At 42.9% G+C, this 16482-nt stretch overlaps 1 protein-coding gene across 4 annotated transcripts in view; it reads left to right on the plus strand.

Moving 5' to 3' along the window:
* The first annotated feature begins 1373 nt into the window (after positions 1 to 1373).
* COG5 (component of oligomeric golgi complex 5) overlaps positions 1374 to 16482 on the plus strand; it is a 216477-nt gene continuing 201368 nt past the window's right edge. For 3 of the 4 annotated variants that reach the window (XM_048499481.1, XM_048499483.1, XM_048499482.1), the window contains exons 1-3: positions 1374 to 1479; positions 2079 to 2218; positions 4882 to 4939. In XM_048499481.1, the coding sequence (XP_048355438.1) occupies positions 1395 to 1479; positions 2079 to 2218; positions 4882 to 4939 (283 nt within the window). In that variant the 5' untranslated portion in view covers positions 1374 to 1394. Of the gene's footprint in view, positions 1480 to 1546; positions 1628 to 2078; positions 2219 to 4881; positions 4940 to 16482 lie in introns of those variants that run through there. The other variant, XM_048499484.1, reaches the window with a different exon arrangement.

Raw genomic sequence — 16482 nt, forward strand, 5'->3', positions numbered from 1 at the left:
TTGGGAGCTCACATGCAGGATGTGAAAGCAATGGCCTTCTGCGGCTGTTGCTCCCGAGTACCTGGACTGTTAAAGCATTTGCAATCTCAGATCAAAGAGGATCAAGATGGGTAGCCATAAATCGACTTCTCCTCCATAAATCTGTCCAAGCCCCTTTTAAAGCTAAGCTTTAAGATCCCCTGTGGGTCTTTGCAGTGATCAGTCTAGTTTTTAGAATGCAGATGGACCACACTTCTCTGTCTCTCTGGTTAAAGCTAGACCTGGACCAGACACAAGATATAGAAAGAACTTTATATTTTAGGAAATTTAACCAAGAGAACTATGGATACTTTGGTCACATTATAAGAAGACAACAGTCATTGTAAAAGATATTAATCCTAGAAAAATTATTTTGTCCCTCAAGAAGTTTTCCTTGTTCAAATGCAATGTAGTCCAGACTGGGAAACTGTTGGGATTATCAAAGGCTTTCACAGCCAGAATCAATTGGCTGTTGTGGCTTTCTGGGCTGTGTAGCTCTGGTCTGGTAGCTTTTGCTTCAAACATTTCACCCGCATCTATGGCTGGTATCTTCAGAGGCAGGTCATAGTGAGAAGTGTTTCTGTGTCAGGGAGAGAAACATTTATTGTGACATGCCTCTGAAGATGCCAGCCATAGATGCAAGTGAAACATTAGGAGCAAAAACTATAGCCACACAGCCCAGAAAACCCACAACAGCCAAACTCCTGGATATTTGGGGAGGGAACCTAGAAAGGACAGGGACCTTAATGGATACAATGCCATACAATCCACCCTCCAAACCATCCATTTTTTCCCAAGGGAACTGTAGTCGGAAGGACAGCTGTAATTCTGAGGAATCCCCAGGTGGAGGCTGGCATCTATAGTATGGGGAGGGGACCTATCTATTCGTTGCATCTGAAGATCTGAGGATTTAAGTCTTGAAAATTTATACTGGAATAAAATCACATTTAAAGCGTCACTAGACAGTTATCTATATCCATACAGCTGAAGATAGATAAAGCTTCCCTTCTGGATTTTGCAAAAAAAACCAAACATTTTTGTGCCTTTCTTCTTAAGTCTGAAGAAAACTTCTGCGGGAGTGATGAATTCCTGTTACACAGAATTCTTGTTACTCCAGAGGAAACCCACTGGTTTCAAATGGCCTAGACAGGAGTAACTCTGGAATTTGGAAAGACTTTGTAGGTTTCGGATTTATCGTCGCGTCTTCTACCTGGCCGCGGCTTCGCTACTGCTTTCCCATAACGAAAGCTAGCGATTGGCTAAGAGTAATGCGTTGCCCCGGGAGATCATTCCGGAAGAAAGCGAGAAAGCTCTCATCCTTATGGGCGTCGTCGCCGCAGACTGATTGCGTCATTGAAAGGCGGCCGTATGCCAGCATGGAAGGGGAGAGAAGCGCTGTTGGTTTTGGAGCTGCACCTGCTGTCCCTCCTGAAACGGCCATGGGGCAGTTGCTGGGAGACGGTGAGTGGAAGTTACAGGAGATGTTTGGGAAGCAAGAACGGGGCTGGCCGGGCCGTCCTCCTCATTTTTACTCAGGAGAAAATCTATTATACTCACTGGATTTGCTCCCAGGAAGTGACTTTTAGTTTGTAGTCCTTCCGTGTTGAAGGTAATTTCGTCACATCTATTGTTGATACATTTTTACAATACGGTCCTATGTAGAGGCACTCCAGCCTATGGCTTTTAATTTAGGCTTCTTCCTTTCCCCTGTGTGAATGGGTGGCTCTCAGGAAAACACCACAGTCTTTGGTGAACGGATCTGTTTTACTGAAGGTTTCTTTTGGCTGAGTTTATGGTTGGTGGGTTCATGGCTATTATGTGGCTGATGATTTATTTATAAGGCTAAGGTGTTACTTCTGAGCTTTTGGTAGGGGGTTGTCATTATTTTAGGGGTCATACACCTGAGTGACTGAAAGAGTGGGAAAGTAGAGTGCCCCTGTAGATCTGCATGACAAACAGGTGTGGAAGATGACTGGATTCTATGTAGGCAGATTGGGAGTCAACTTGAAGAGCCTGTCGGGGAGATGAAAGTTAAATCACTTCTTTGGTGTCTCTTTCAGAATGTTATGCTGACTTTTTAAGGGAAGACTTTGATGTGAAAACATATACCTCACAATCTATTCATCAAGCAGTTATTGCTGAACAGTTGGCAAAACTTGCTCAAGGGATCAGTCAGCTGGATAAGGAGCTTCACTTGCAAGTAAGTGTCCTACAGATTGCCCTGATCTACATAAGGAGCTCTGAATAGCACTCTACAATCGCCTTTTAAACTTATTTTATGAAGAAGAAGAGTTTGAATTTATACTGCTTTTCTCAAGTGTAAGGAGGAGGAGTAGTAGTTTTGGATTTATATCCCCCCTTTCTCTCCTGTAAGAGACTCAAAGGGGTTTACAATCTCCTTTCCCTTCCCCCCTCACAACAAACACCCTGTGCGGTAGGTGGGGCTCAAAGCAGCTTAAAACTCCTTCTCTTCCTCTCCCCACAACAGACACCTTGGGAAGAAAGCGGGGCCGAGAGAGTTCTGAAGAACTGTGGCTAGCCCAAGGTCACCCTGCCAGCTTCATGTGTAGGAGCGGGGAAACAAATCCAGTCCACTGCTTATGTGGAGGAGTGGGGAATCAAACCCAGTTCTCCAGCTTAGAGCCCACCTGTTCTTAACCTCTACACTATGCTGGCTCTCATCTTACTTGATGACAAGTAACTTCATATTTATTAATTGGGTCTATATCCTCCCCTGCATATTTATTTATGAGGAAGTGATTGCTAATTTTTGTCTCTTACAAAAGTTTCCCTATTATGGAGCTGTGCTGTGCTGATGTTGTTTCAAATTGTAAACTTGTACCATTTCAAAGCTGAGATAGTAAATACTGTAAATTAATATGATGCATATAATTTGTGTGGGTTTTGAAGTGTTAAAAAGAGTCTTGAAAGTGAATCACAAAGGTAAGTAGAAAGTTAAGTTGTAAATGTAAAATATGCATTACCTGTCCACCTACTCTCTATAAGAGAAAGTTGACATTGTGAGATACAGCACATAGAGGGAGAATGCCAGGTGCTGGTGTTGCACCAGTTAGGGCAACTGTTTTTATTAACTTTCTGTACAAGAAAGTTGATTGTCTTCACTTATAAAAGTGGGAAATTTGGTTCTGGCTCCTTTACTGGCTCTGCTTCACTGTTCTCTGCTGAATGTGGACTCAAAGTGGCTTGCAACATGAGAAAGCGATAGATCACCAAACACAAAAATTAATCTGGCAGCAACAGATTAGTTCACAGTGGAGAGAAGAGAAACACAACAGGTGGGTAAAAGCCTTGCCTGGATGGCAGTTCTCTCTCTCCAGGCACTTCCTACTTTCTAGGAGGTAAGCTTCAAGGGACTAGAAGGGAGGAACAGAGCAGGTGCTAGAAAATTTGTACCCAGTGGTAACAGTTCAACCCCCCCCCCCCTCAGCACTTCCAAATAACTCTGATAATTCCTTCATTTTAAAGAGAATGAAGTTTCATAATGACCTTTTGTTTTTGGACAGCTGCGTTGGACTGTCACAACTTTTCTAAGGGGAAAAAATGGCACCTGTTCACAGTGATTAAATTTGGGATGTTTTCTGGACTCTTCTCAGGAAAATCTTTACCTGTGATCATATATACAATATTTATAAATAGCAACCATTAAGTTTGCTTTTCCTCAGTGTTCCTTTTGTAGGTATGCCATCCTTCCTATTACTTATGCTCATTTTTGGAATGGAATAGCAGAATAACCAAGGTTTGCTACAAGAGTTGCGCAATTATCAGCATAGGCTTACTTCAGTTTTAGCTGATTTTAGCTCTGCTCAGGATTGCACTTAGAGCTCTTGTCATGTTTTTCTTTGGGACAGTAAAATATTTGACTGAATCTTGTGTGATTGAATCTGAGAAAACTGGAGAATTTGATATAAGGTAGCTACATTTCATAGGCAGCACAGCTGTTACTTCATCTAATAAAGGCATATATTCTCAATTAAAAATTCATGGCAGCTTTCTTTGTAAATACCTTAACAGGCAGAACTATTAAATCTGTTGGAGAAATTTGAGCTGCAACGGGGTAATAACATTTTGACAGGGATTCAAATGAAATACATTGCCTTGCATAAATTGTCCTGGTTGCTAGTTTATACCAGTTGTCAACTGTTGCTTGGGTAGTTTGATTTGAGGAAGGTGATAACTGTCAGAGGGACTTCCCCATATCTGCTTCTGTGGAGGTGAAAGTTGAAGATTTGACATTGCTTCCAACCAGGATTAAGTGTTCTTGACTAATCATGACAGCTTTCAACCAACCACACTGGGCTGGATCCCACTGAATAGATCTGCATGTGCAAGAGGGGAATCAATTCCTCCCTCCAAGGCAAAACTCTCCCTCTTGTTCCTCTGTTCCCCAACTGCAACATTTCAAGGAGCTTTTGGGGCTGCTTTCAGAGGCTGAGAAGTTACCATTCCTTGTATGGAATTTAGACAAGATCCAGCTCAGGATGAGCTCTCCAGCCAATTCACATATCCTATTTTCAGGGCTGTGCTGTGGTAAGTTGCAATTGTTATGTTTAACACTGGTGCGTTTAGGAATATTGTTAACTGAAAGTTGCCTAATCAGAATAAATACCATTTATTCAGTGGCAATGTAATGGTAGGTGAAATACTATTCCTATTATGGTCAGTGGATACCTTCAGCTTTATGGTGTGCTGTCATTAGTGCCAATGTATGCTACCATCCAAACAACTAACTCGTCCTGTTTATGGATGCTTTTGTCTTGCACTTCTCAAACTGTGGTCTGTTGTGCAAACCATTTGTTTTTGTGAGTTAGCATTCAAATTATAATCAATAGTTTTGCTTTGCAGGTTGTTGCAAGGCATGAGGATTTGCTGGCCCAAGCGACTGGCATAGAATCTTTGGAAGGTAAGCATGCTTTACCCTTCTCTGGATAGATGTGTTGATTTGGTGGCTATAATATTTGCTTTGCATCCAAAAGGTCGTAGGTTCAGTCCCTGGCACCTCCAGTTAATAGGATCAGGTAGGACGTGATATGAATGATATCTACTGGGACTCTAGAAAACTGTTGCCCATCGGTAGATAATATTACTATTGGCAGATACAACAGTGTGGCTCAGTATAATACAGTTTCACGTATTGTGTTCAATATGGTTAGATTTTGACTCAGGTCAGTAGAATGTTTTCTGGCATTTATTAAATATATTGATATCTGTCCTCCTTGTGGCTTAAATACAAGGCAGATTCAAATGTAATTGAAGTAAGATAATTTATAATATTTCAGTTTGAGTTCAGTAGAACCTTAGAGCCCAACAGGATTTTTTGGGTAAAGGCTTTTGAGATTGAAGTTCTCTTCATCATATAATATAATAAAAACATCTGCATTAAAATAATATATATATTAAAAATTTCTAAAACCAATAAAACTGCTGTTCTAGGCGGCCATCCCCAGTGCCAAAGTGGGCACTGCCATCTGGGACTCAGGCGGGTCGGTTGCTGTTGGGATCTGTCCCCCCAAAGCTGCTCCAGGAAGAGTAGGGGGCCAGCTGAAGTTGCTAGCCACAGCTGGGAGGCACCACTGGAGCACTCAAACATACACACACAGAGCTCCCACTGCCAGAGACCCAAAGAATGCTTCACCTTTCACTGCCAACCAAGCTGTGGCTGGTGGGCGCAGGTGGTAGTGGCTGAAGGCCAGGGAAGGAGAGTGAAGGCACAGGCTGGAGGTTGGCCTAGGACCGCAGGATTGTGGCAGTGGCCTGGTGTTGCAGAGGTGACCACCTGACTGATGGGGGACCTGGAGAAGAGCGACCAGGGCAGGGTCAGGCCCCATCATGCTGACCAGGCCTTGGAGTCTGAGCAGGGGAAGAGGGTGGAGTTGGGGAAAGGTCGGAGTGGGCAGCAGCAGTAAGGGACAGGGAGAACTGCCAATGTAGTCAAGGCATCTCCTATATAAGGAAAGGGAGGCCCAGTGCCCAAGGAGGAAATCAGATCCACTGTTCCCAAGGCTGGAGAATTGTGTGGATCGTAAGGGAGAGGCAATTGGTGAGTCCTTCTCCCTCACTTCTGAGGCCACACAGGGACCCAAGGCATGGGTGAGCCCTGTTGGAGAGTCAGCACAGGAGGACCCCCACCTTGTGGGGTGCCACAACTACCTTCATGAAAACCATGCTGACAGCAATGAAATAAGTATAATGGGCATAATGAACATTACTATATTGGGATTTAATAGGCCATACACAAATGAATTTAAGAAACGGAAATAACATCAAAACTAAATTTATCCACGTCAGCTGTGCAATTCTTTCTATAACAACTTAAAAAGAACTTTAATTTGTGAGCATCTGTGGTAGCTGTGTACTTTTCTATCCACCGTGCAAGACATTTCTTCCTGGCTGTGGCATATTTTGATTAGTAAAAGAAGATACATAATAATGAATCCACCACAAATAAGGGACAGTTGCAAAGATTCTGCTCTGGAGCCATCTTAAAGAAACAACCTTTCATTTGAACTGTAGGCAATGCATTGTAATATGCTAGCTAGCATATATGACTGCCTCAGTTTGGGAATCATTAGCATGCAAAAATAGTGTGGGAGTTCAAATTTGGCTGGGTATTTGATTCCCTCATAAAGTGGGGAATATCAAAATCATTGCAGCAGTGATAGTATTATAAATATGATGAACTCAAAAAACCTTTTGCAATGGTTTACACAAAGCTCAACACAATAAATACAGTTAAGCAACTATGAACAAAAAGGCTTGAGGAAAAAATGTGTTGTCTTGGTGCCTTTATCTTGGTAGCCTTAGTATCAAAGGATTTCCAAAATGTAGATGTTGCAGTTCCTTTGCCTGCGTACTTTACCTCACAATAGTTCTTTGTTTAAATTCTTACATAGTGAACAGGCACTTATGGGAAGGAGGGGATGTTAGAGTATTAAGTATATTCCTGGTTGTGGGATTTTGACTCTTTTTTTTTTAGTAGAAATTGGCTCGGGGAATGTTTTAATGAAGAGGATGATTTATTTATAGTCAGAGGTGGGATGCAGCCTATTCGCACCTATTCGGTAGAACTGGTTACTAAAATGTTCTCAGTTCGGAGAACCGGTTATTAATGATTAACTCCACTAGGGACAAGGGGTAATCTCTGTCCCTGGGTGCAACGAATCTCGTCAAGTGGGGGATGCAAAATCGCCCCCCCAGGGCCCCCTGCAGTCCCCCCCCATGTGTGTATGAACTGTATGAAATAATACAATATGTAGTAATTCTATTTTTTTTCTTCATTGGTATAAAGGTTGGAAAAGTATTATAGGTAAAGATTTTTCATTTTTCCCCCTTGAAATTTATATTGGGAAGGGAGGAATTTAAACTACTCTTTTAGATTAAGGATTTTGGATCTCTCCCTCTGTTAGTTTTCTTTCAAGTGGAATAGATAAAGTAGTTATAGAAATCTGAAGGGGAAGTAGAAAGTAGGGAAGGAGGCAATATAGGATTTTTTAGTTGAGGGGGTTGAGAGAGATAGACAATTAGATATGTTTGTAATATGTTAACAATTGTAAACAGTTTTTTGGCTTCTCTCCTTACTTATGTTCTTATTTAAAATCAATGAATATAATTATATAAAAAAGGAATAATACACTACCATACGGTATATTGCTTTTTTAATACTTTAAACAGTCATTATTTGAATATAGAGGCGGGGCGAAGGGGAACTGCACCTGGGGCGCACGCACCCTGCGTCCTTGCCACAGCCCCACCCAGGAATGCCCCCCTGGAATGCCTGGCCACGCCTCCATCGTGTCCCGCCCAGCCCCATTGGTGCCACGCCGCTGTTTGAATCCCACCACCATCGGAACCTGTTACTAAAATTTTTGAATCCCACCACTGTTTATAGTGCCATCTTAGACCATTACATCCTTCTAAGTCCATTAATTTCAGTGAATTTAGGAGGTAACTCTGTTTAGAATTAAACAATCAATTGCAAAATTCTGCAAAGCATATTTAGCTTGTTAGAATTACCAGTGCATTTGGCATTGGTATCTGTGGAAAGGGACTTTGACTCTTGAAAGCTTATACCTTGGAAACTTGTTGGTCTTTAAGATGCTACTGGACTTGAATAGTACTTACAGCAGCAGCTTCCTTTACTTTTTTGCTGTTATGTATGCTATTAGATTGTCAGCAGGTGGAGTGTGGTGTTCAGAGATAATTTTTGACAGATCCTTTCTTGTATTTGCAAGAAGACCGGCATTCAAAACATTCTGGAAATTACATGAACTGCAGGTCTGGGTAATTAGAGATAAGTTTTTAATTGAAGGAATAATTGAAGCAAGCAACAGTATATTTCTACTTGATTTCTGAAAAAAAACTGGCAGACAGTCTAGTTTTGCCTTGAATCTCATTGAGAAAGGCTAATATAAATAACTTCAATAAATATATGCAACAGAAATCCTTTTCTTTGAGTTGGTTACTCTTGTCTGAAGCTCGTGTACGTGTCTGTCAGTGTCAGTTCTTCTCTGTGTAAAGACTGTTCTTGTTTGTTTGTGTGTGCATAAAGTTCTGTCAAGTCACAGCCAACTTCTTGTGACCCTTTATGGGTTTTTCAAGGCAAGAGACTAACAGAAGCCGCTTGCCACTGTCTTCCTCTGCATGGCAACTGTGGTGATCCTACTTAGCTTCTAAGATCTGCCAAGATCAGGCTAGCCTGGACCATTCAGATCAGGGCTCCTATTTGTTTAAATAGGTGAATATATTGTATGTACTTACGTGGCTTTTAAAAATGTGCATTTAAAAAAAAGGTAATTGGATGCATGTTACTAGACTGAAGATTATATATCTGAGAACAAGATTATTTGTTTGGAATAACTGTCTTTTATCACGTTATTTTGTCTTTAAGTGATAATTTCAAATGCATTGTGTGGAAGAATCCTAACACAATTTGCTAACTGAAACTATGAGGTATAATGGTTAGTTCTGAACTGGAATCTGGAGGTCCAGATTCAAATCTACATTCTGCCATGTGTCCTTGAGAGAATCTCCCCCCATCCCCCATATGTCCTAAGCTACCGCGCAGACATATTGTTGAGAGGATAAAATTTAGGCAGGACAGAGGGGTGCACATTGCACCGGGCGCACGCCTGGGGGTGGAAAATTGCCCCCCACAGCTCCCTTCGCCCTCCCACACTTCCCCTGGGAAGTGCAGTTCCCACCAAGCCATTTTCAGCCTCAAGTGGCAACTTTTCCAGCCTGCACTTTCAGGCTGAACTAAGGTAAGTGTGTGTGGGAGGCACGAGCCCCCCCCCCCCCCGCAGAAAACGCAGAGTGCACGCTGGGCGCAGTATGGCCCAGCTACTGCCTTTGCCATGTGGGGCTCCCTCAGAGCAGGGCAGGACATAACCTCTCCATGAGAAGTTCCAGTGGCTCAAATTGAGAATCCGCTTCTCCTTTGAAATCAGTTAAATTATCACATGTTCAAGAATCGATTTGAAAAGTTTGGTTTGTGAGACCGATTAATACTTTTTCAGTTTACAAGCACATCTTGGGAGAAAATAGATTGTGAATACCAGCGATTTGAGTCAGTGGCATCCATTTATTAAATACTGGAATAATTAGTAACATACAGCAGGAATTAATATTAATTATCTGAATGAGAACTCAGCATAAAGAATGAACAGTGATGGTTTACCTAGAACATGGATTTGCCAGAATTATGGTAGCTAATTATGGTAGCTTAGAATCATTATTGTAGAATTTAATCTCTTATCACTAATCCCCTTCCTTATTTCCCCTGTCCTTTACCCCTAGTATAATTCCCTTTATTTCACTCTTACGTTCTTATTCTAACTTAGCCTTTGTTTATACTTGTACTATTATTGATTTTTCCTGAATATTTCACCTACCCCTTTTGTGCTTGGTTTTCCCTAAATATTTCACCTACCCCTTTTGTATTTGGTTTGGGCTTCCCCCTGATTCTTCGCTTATCTGATATATAATTATACAAAATGAAGGTAGTCTTTATTCCTTTACTAGCTATTCTAGTTTTGTAACATTCCCCAAATCATTTCAATTTTATTGTTTTACATAATTTTGAATAATTCTGTTTTTACTGTCTCTTTCTATGTATTTGATAAATTGTGTCCATGTGTCCATAAACCTTTTCCACTGCAAGTCTTTTAAGATGGTTGAAAGCTTGTCCAGCTGCATGTACTCCGCCACTTGTAACGGCCAATCTTCATGTTTAATGCAATAATGTAATAATAAAACTTTTTTTTTAAAAAAAAGAATCATTATTGTAGAATTATGGTAGCTTAGAATCATAGAATCGTAGAGTTGGAAGAGACCACAAGGGCCATCAAGTCCAACCCCCTGCTATGCAGGAACACACAATCAAAGCACTCCCGACATATGTTCATCCAGCCTCTGTTTGAAGACCTCTAAAGAAGGAGACTCCACCACTCTCTGAGGCAGTGAATTCTACTGTCAAATAGCCCTGACAGAAAGTTCTTCCTAATGTTTAGGTGGAATCTCTTTTCCTGCACCTTGAATCCATTAATACTGTTTCTTTTTTCTCTCTTGTCCACTAGCAAGATGACTGCTTATATAATAATTGGTGATTTTTTAAAATATACCTTGAACGTTTTCTACAAAAAATAGAGAACATTTGAGTTTTTAATTGGATAATGATAGAAGAAATAATGTGAAAAACAATCCTAAGATCTGTATTGTCGAAGGCTTTCACGGCCGGAATCACTTGGGTGCTGTGTGGTTTCCGGGCTGTATGGCCGAAGATGCCAGCCACAGATGCAGGCGAAACGTCAGGAGAGAATGCTGCTAGAACACGGCCATACAGCCCGGAAACCACACAGCACCCAAATCCTAAGATCTGTTTTCATTTGTTAACTCTGCAGTGTTAGAATTTTTTTCCTGTTTATTTCGGGCAGTCCCATCCAAGCAGTGAGGCAGGTGGCCGCCCTGTCACTCTCAGAGAGGTTTCCCAGCAGCACGGTGTATTTCAACCAAGCATAGTCATGTTGGGTAGCCTCATTATTTATCAGGGAGGTGGTAAGTTAGTTGCTAACTCCCAGAGGCCCATATTGTTCCTTTTAGGTCAATTTAGGTTTTATAAATTCATATTATTTAAATGCAAGAAAGCGATTGAATCTATTTGAGATACTCAGGAAAATATGAACAGCTCTTCCTAGGAAGCAAATACAAAGTTGGACTTAGGTTAGGGATCCCAAGTTCAACTCCTTGGTCAAGTTCACTGGTTGATCTCCTATCTAGGCTTAGGCTAAAAGATTACCCTATCTCATAAGGGAGAAGGGGATCATGTCTGTTGCCCTGAACTGTTAAGAGAGAAGAAAAGATGGCAGACAAATACAAGTGTTGGCTTCCTCAAATCCTTTCTGTGCTGAGAAGTTTTTCTCCAGTGGAAGGAGCCTTCCCCTTTGCAAGAGAAGAATGTCTTGAATTAGCAGAATGTTCCTTTTAATGGAGAAAAATACCTCCAGCTGTGGAACAGATCCATGGAATTCAGCTCAATGCATATTATGCTTACTGTGGAGAAAACTCTTGAAACAATCCAACACATATATACGTCATTATGCCCTCAACATAGATATTGAATCTTCCTGAATTTCTGTTTTTTTCCTCACTTTTTCATTTTCTTGTTTAATAAAGTTTGATAATATGTGACTTGGATCTTGGCTTCTTGATATATAGATGACTAAGCTTTGACGAATATGTGGGATGACAGATTCTTGTTATGTCGCCCAAGTGTGTGGAGCCTACTTTTTATAGAGAGAATTGGACTCCTACAGGCTTCTGAGTTTGTGCATGAATTTTAACTTTATGCACATATGTTAAAATGAACCCCTGAATTCATGTAACTTCCAAAAAGAGGTGAAAATAGCTTGAAATAGGTTGAAATTTGGCTAAGTTTCTGATTCTCTTTTGAAGTTGTATCCCTACGCTGTAAAAATGTTAGTGTCCCTCAGTGTTGATATGAGCCTTCCCCCACTTCAATTAATGCAACATTCTGTTCTCGAGGAACACCTAGTTATGAAAGCTTGAGATTTTATTAGTATAAACTCAAACAGTGTGAACTTTTTGTTCTTAAGGCTGTTTTCCACCAACTGTTTACTGACTCTGTAGCATTATTCAGTCATCATGGTAAATTGCAGTTTGATTAAATGCTGGGTTATTGTATTTATTATTTATTTTGCTTCATTTTTACCCTACCTTTATCTGCAGCAGGTACCCAAAGCTGTTCTCAGTGTCTTCTCTTCCATTTTATTCTAACAACCACCCTGTGAGATAGCTTACACCCTGTGCATGACTGGCCATCTAGTGGAGTTCTAGCATGGCAGAGTGTGGATTCCAATGTGCATCTCCCAGATCTTAGTCTGACACTCTAACCAGCAGGCTGCCCAACAAACCGATGACTCAGTAATCATGCAGCTTCATATGAGCATATGATGGTCTGAAGTGGTTAAAGTACTGGAACTAGGGTTTGTGAGTCCAGGTCCAAGTCCCCACTCTGCCATGAAAGTTTGCTGGTTGACCTTGGGCCAGACTCACTCTCAGCCCAACCTATTTTATAAGGTTGTTGTGAAGATAAATGGAGGAGAATGTTGTAAACTGTTTTCTGGAGAAAGGTGAGATGTAAATGAAGTAAACATTTATAAGTAACCAACAGCTTCAACAGAACCTAGAAGTGAATTTGGTAGCTACTATAAATCTGTTAGCATCAGTGAAATATTTACTTGTGATTTGTATCAGATGACAATCTTGTTGTTGCATTTTGAAATAGCTGAAGCTTCTGAACTATCTTCAGTGGCTGTCCCATGTTTAAAAGCATTGCAGTAATCTAGATTGGAAGTGATTAATAACGCTGGGCAAGTAATCTTTCTTAAGGAAGGGCCTGAACACATCATTCTGCACCACATGGCTTAAATAGGTAACTGCTCTGGTAGAGTGTTTTATTCAACTGGTTCATGACTGTAATAAATTGTTTGATCCTTAAATTTGGTAATGGGCTGCAACTCAGTCCATGAAAAATGGATATTATGGCGTGAGACACAGAGTGGGCCTGACCTTAATTAGATCAGGCATCTGCTGAAATTTTGGACTTCACTTTTCTCCTGAACTCCCTGATGTTGACAGTGCTCTGCCCCTCACCACTGCAACCTTCTCCCCCCGTCCCAACTTTTCCTCATCTACACCATGTACTAGGAGATCAAGATCTTGAGGTTGCTATTTATACCTTACTGTGCAATCCTGTGTGGAGTTAGTCCAGTCTGGGCCAACTGAAATCAGTAGCTTTTCAAAGGATCACGCTCTGCATAAGGTTACACTGTTAGTGATCTGTTGATTAGAGTATTGCATTGTGCTCTGCTGCATAAGGCCACCCTAGGATTTTATACAGAAACTTCAGCTAGTGCAGAATGCTGCAGCTGAAGATTTGTCTGGCAGGTCATGCCACACTGTGTGTTGGTTTTTTGTACATTTCTGGGTCAAATTCAAGATACCTAAGGACCTAAACAGTTTAGGTCATAGATATTAGGTATGTTTACTCTGTGTGAATATTTTTGTGTCATTTAATATCCCACTCAGCCATACAGCTTGCAGCTTAGCTTTGTGTCATTGCTTTGACCTTATTTAATTGCTTTATTTACTTCATATATACTGCACCTTTCTCCTCTATGGGCACCCTAAAAGGCTTACATTGTTCTCCAACATTCAGATGTCAACCAATCATAATTTATTTGTGATATAAGGCTTATACTCTCTCCCCCCCTTTTTATGGCTTCATCAAAACTGAAGCCTTCTTGATTTTAGGAAGTCTTCAATCTCACCACAAATTGTTGTGATATCCAGAGATGGGGTTTCTTAACAATTTAATCAGCATTTCACCTGAGTTTATAATCCTGGCTTGTAGGGAAGAATCAAATCAAGAAGTCTTGGTGTAGAATTCAAAGGGATTATTATTATTATTATTATTATTATTATTATTATTATTATTATTATTATTATTATTATTATTATTATTATTATTTATTCCACTTTTATACCGCCCTCCCCCAAAGGGCTCAGGGCGGTTCACAACATAAAATACATATAAGTGGCTAAACAGAATAAAATGCTAAAATTTATACCAGTTAAAATGCAGCGCTCCAAGTTCATAAATATTTAAACAGACGGCGTTCAACCTTTGACTCCTCTAACTCTGAGAGGGGAACAGCGGATCTCAGTTGTTAACGGGCACCTATCAGCAGCCGGCCTCCCCAAAAGCCCGGCGGAATAACTCAGTCTTACAGGCCCTGCGGAATTCGTTTAAGTCCCGCAGGGCCCGGACAGCTGGTGGAAGAGCATTCCACCAGGCAGGGGCCAGGGCCGTAAAAGCCCTGGCCCTAGTGGAGGCCAGCCGCATCATAGAGGGGGCGGGGACCTCCAGCAAATTGGCCTCTGCCGAACGCAGAGACCGACGTGGGACATATGGGGCCAAACAGTCCCTGCGGTACGAAGGTCCCAGACCGCGTAAGGCCTTAAAGGTTAACACCAATACCTTGAAGACGATTCGGAATTCAACCGGGAGCCAGTGCAGACGGTGCAACACGAGCATGATGTGATCTCTGGAGGCACCTCCTGTGAGCAAACGAGCCGCCACGTGCTGGACCAGTTTCAATTTCCGAATCAGCCTCAAGGGTAGGCCTGCGTAGAGCGAGTTGCAATAGTCTGGAGGTGACTGTTGCATGGATCACTGTGGCCAGATCCGCTTGGGAGAGGAAGGGGGCCAGCCGCTGGGCCTGGCGAAGATGGAAAAACGCAACCCGGGTTACATGGGCCACCTGGGTCTCCATAGAAAGAGACGAATCCAGGTGGACCCCCAGGCTGCGAACCGAGGGGGCCGGTGCCAATGAGACCCCCTCCCACACCGGTGGCTGAAAGCCCCCCCCCCCCGGCGGCCTAGCCAAAGGATCTCCGTCTTTGCTGGATTCAGTTTTAACCTGCTCTGTGTCAACCAACCAGCTACCGCCTCCAAGCAATGCTGTAGAGCTGCAGGGGCAGTGTCTGCTCCCCCCTCCATCGACAGAATGAGCTGGGTATCATCAGCATACTGATGGCACTCCAGCCCAAAGCTCCGTACCAGCTGAGCAAGGGGTCGCATATAGATGTTAAATAACAGCGGGGACAACAGCGCTCCCTGAGGCACACCGCAATAAAGTGGGCACCTCCGGGAAGCTCGGTCCCCGCACCACACTTGCTGACTCCGGTCCCGGAGAAACGAGGCAATCCACTGAAGGACAATACCCCGCACCCCAGAAACGGCCAGGCGGTGGGTCAAAAGGTCGTGATTGACCACATCAAACGCTGCGGTGAGATCCAACAGCACCAGCAGCGCCGATCCGCCTCGGTCAAGCTGCATACGGAGCATATCTGTGACGGCGACGAGAACAGTCTCCGTCCCATGCCCAGCACGGAAGCCGGACTGGAAGGGATCGAAGGCCGATGCGTCCTCCAGAAAACCCTGAAGCTGCTCCAACACTACTCTCTCAATTACCTTCCCCAGAAATGAAAGATTCGAGACGGGGCGGTAGTTGGCCAGATCACTAGGATCTAATGATGGTCTTTTTAAGAGTGGGCGGACCACTGCCTCCTTCAACCCACCCGGGCAAACTCCTTGCTCCAGGGAGCAGTTGATGATAGCCAACAGGTGGGGTCGCAGCTCCTCCCGGCACGCTTTAATAAGCCAGGAGGGGCACGGATCCAGAGGACAGGTAGTAGGTCTAACAGCAGCCAGGGCTCTGTCAACATCATCTTCGGAGAGCAGGGAAAACTGGGCCAAACAAGGGCCGAAAGACGGCAAGGGAGCCTCCAGTTCGCTAATTGTCTCCAAGGTGGCAGGGAGGTCCTGGCGGAGCGACGCAATTTTATCTGCAAAATAGCTCATAAATGCCTCCCAGCTAATGGCCAATTGATCATTTTTTGAACCCTCTGATAAAGAGGTAAGAGATCGAATAATGCGAAACAGTTGTGCTGGGCGAGAGCTAGCAGACGCGAGAGAGGAGGAGAAAAACACTCTCTTCGCCTCCTTCCTCGCCATCTCATAGGCCTTCATAAGCGTCCTATAAGATGTTTGCGTAGCTTCGTTACGAGACTTCCTCCACACTCGCTCTAGCCGTCTAAGCTCCCGTTTCAAACAGCGTAGCTCCTCAGTGTACCACGGAGCCAGCCGAGAATGGGGTCGAAGAGGGCGTTGGGGGGCAATAGCCTCGATGGCATTTGAGAGGCGGACATTCCAGTCCGCTACTAGTCCATCGAGGGTGCTGGTGGGTTCAGGATCCCGCAGAGCATTCAGGAATCCATCAGGATCCATAAGTCTCCGCGGGCGAACATAAATTCGCTCGTCGCCTAGACGGGGGTGTTGCGGCATGCTCATCCGAGCCTTCAGGG

This window comes from Sphaerodactylus townsendi, linkage group LG06, assembly GCF_021028975.2.
Source record: "Sphaerodactylus townsendi isolate TG3544 linkage group LG06, MPM_Stown_v2.3, whole genome shotgun sequence".
NCBI lineage: Eukaryota > Metazoa > Chordata > Lepidosauria > Squamata > Sphaerodactylidae > Sphaerodactylus > Sphaerodactylus townsendi.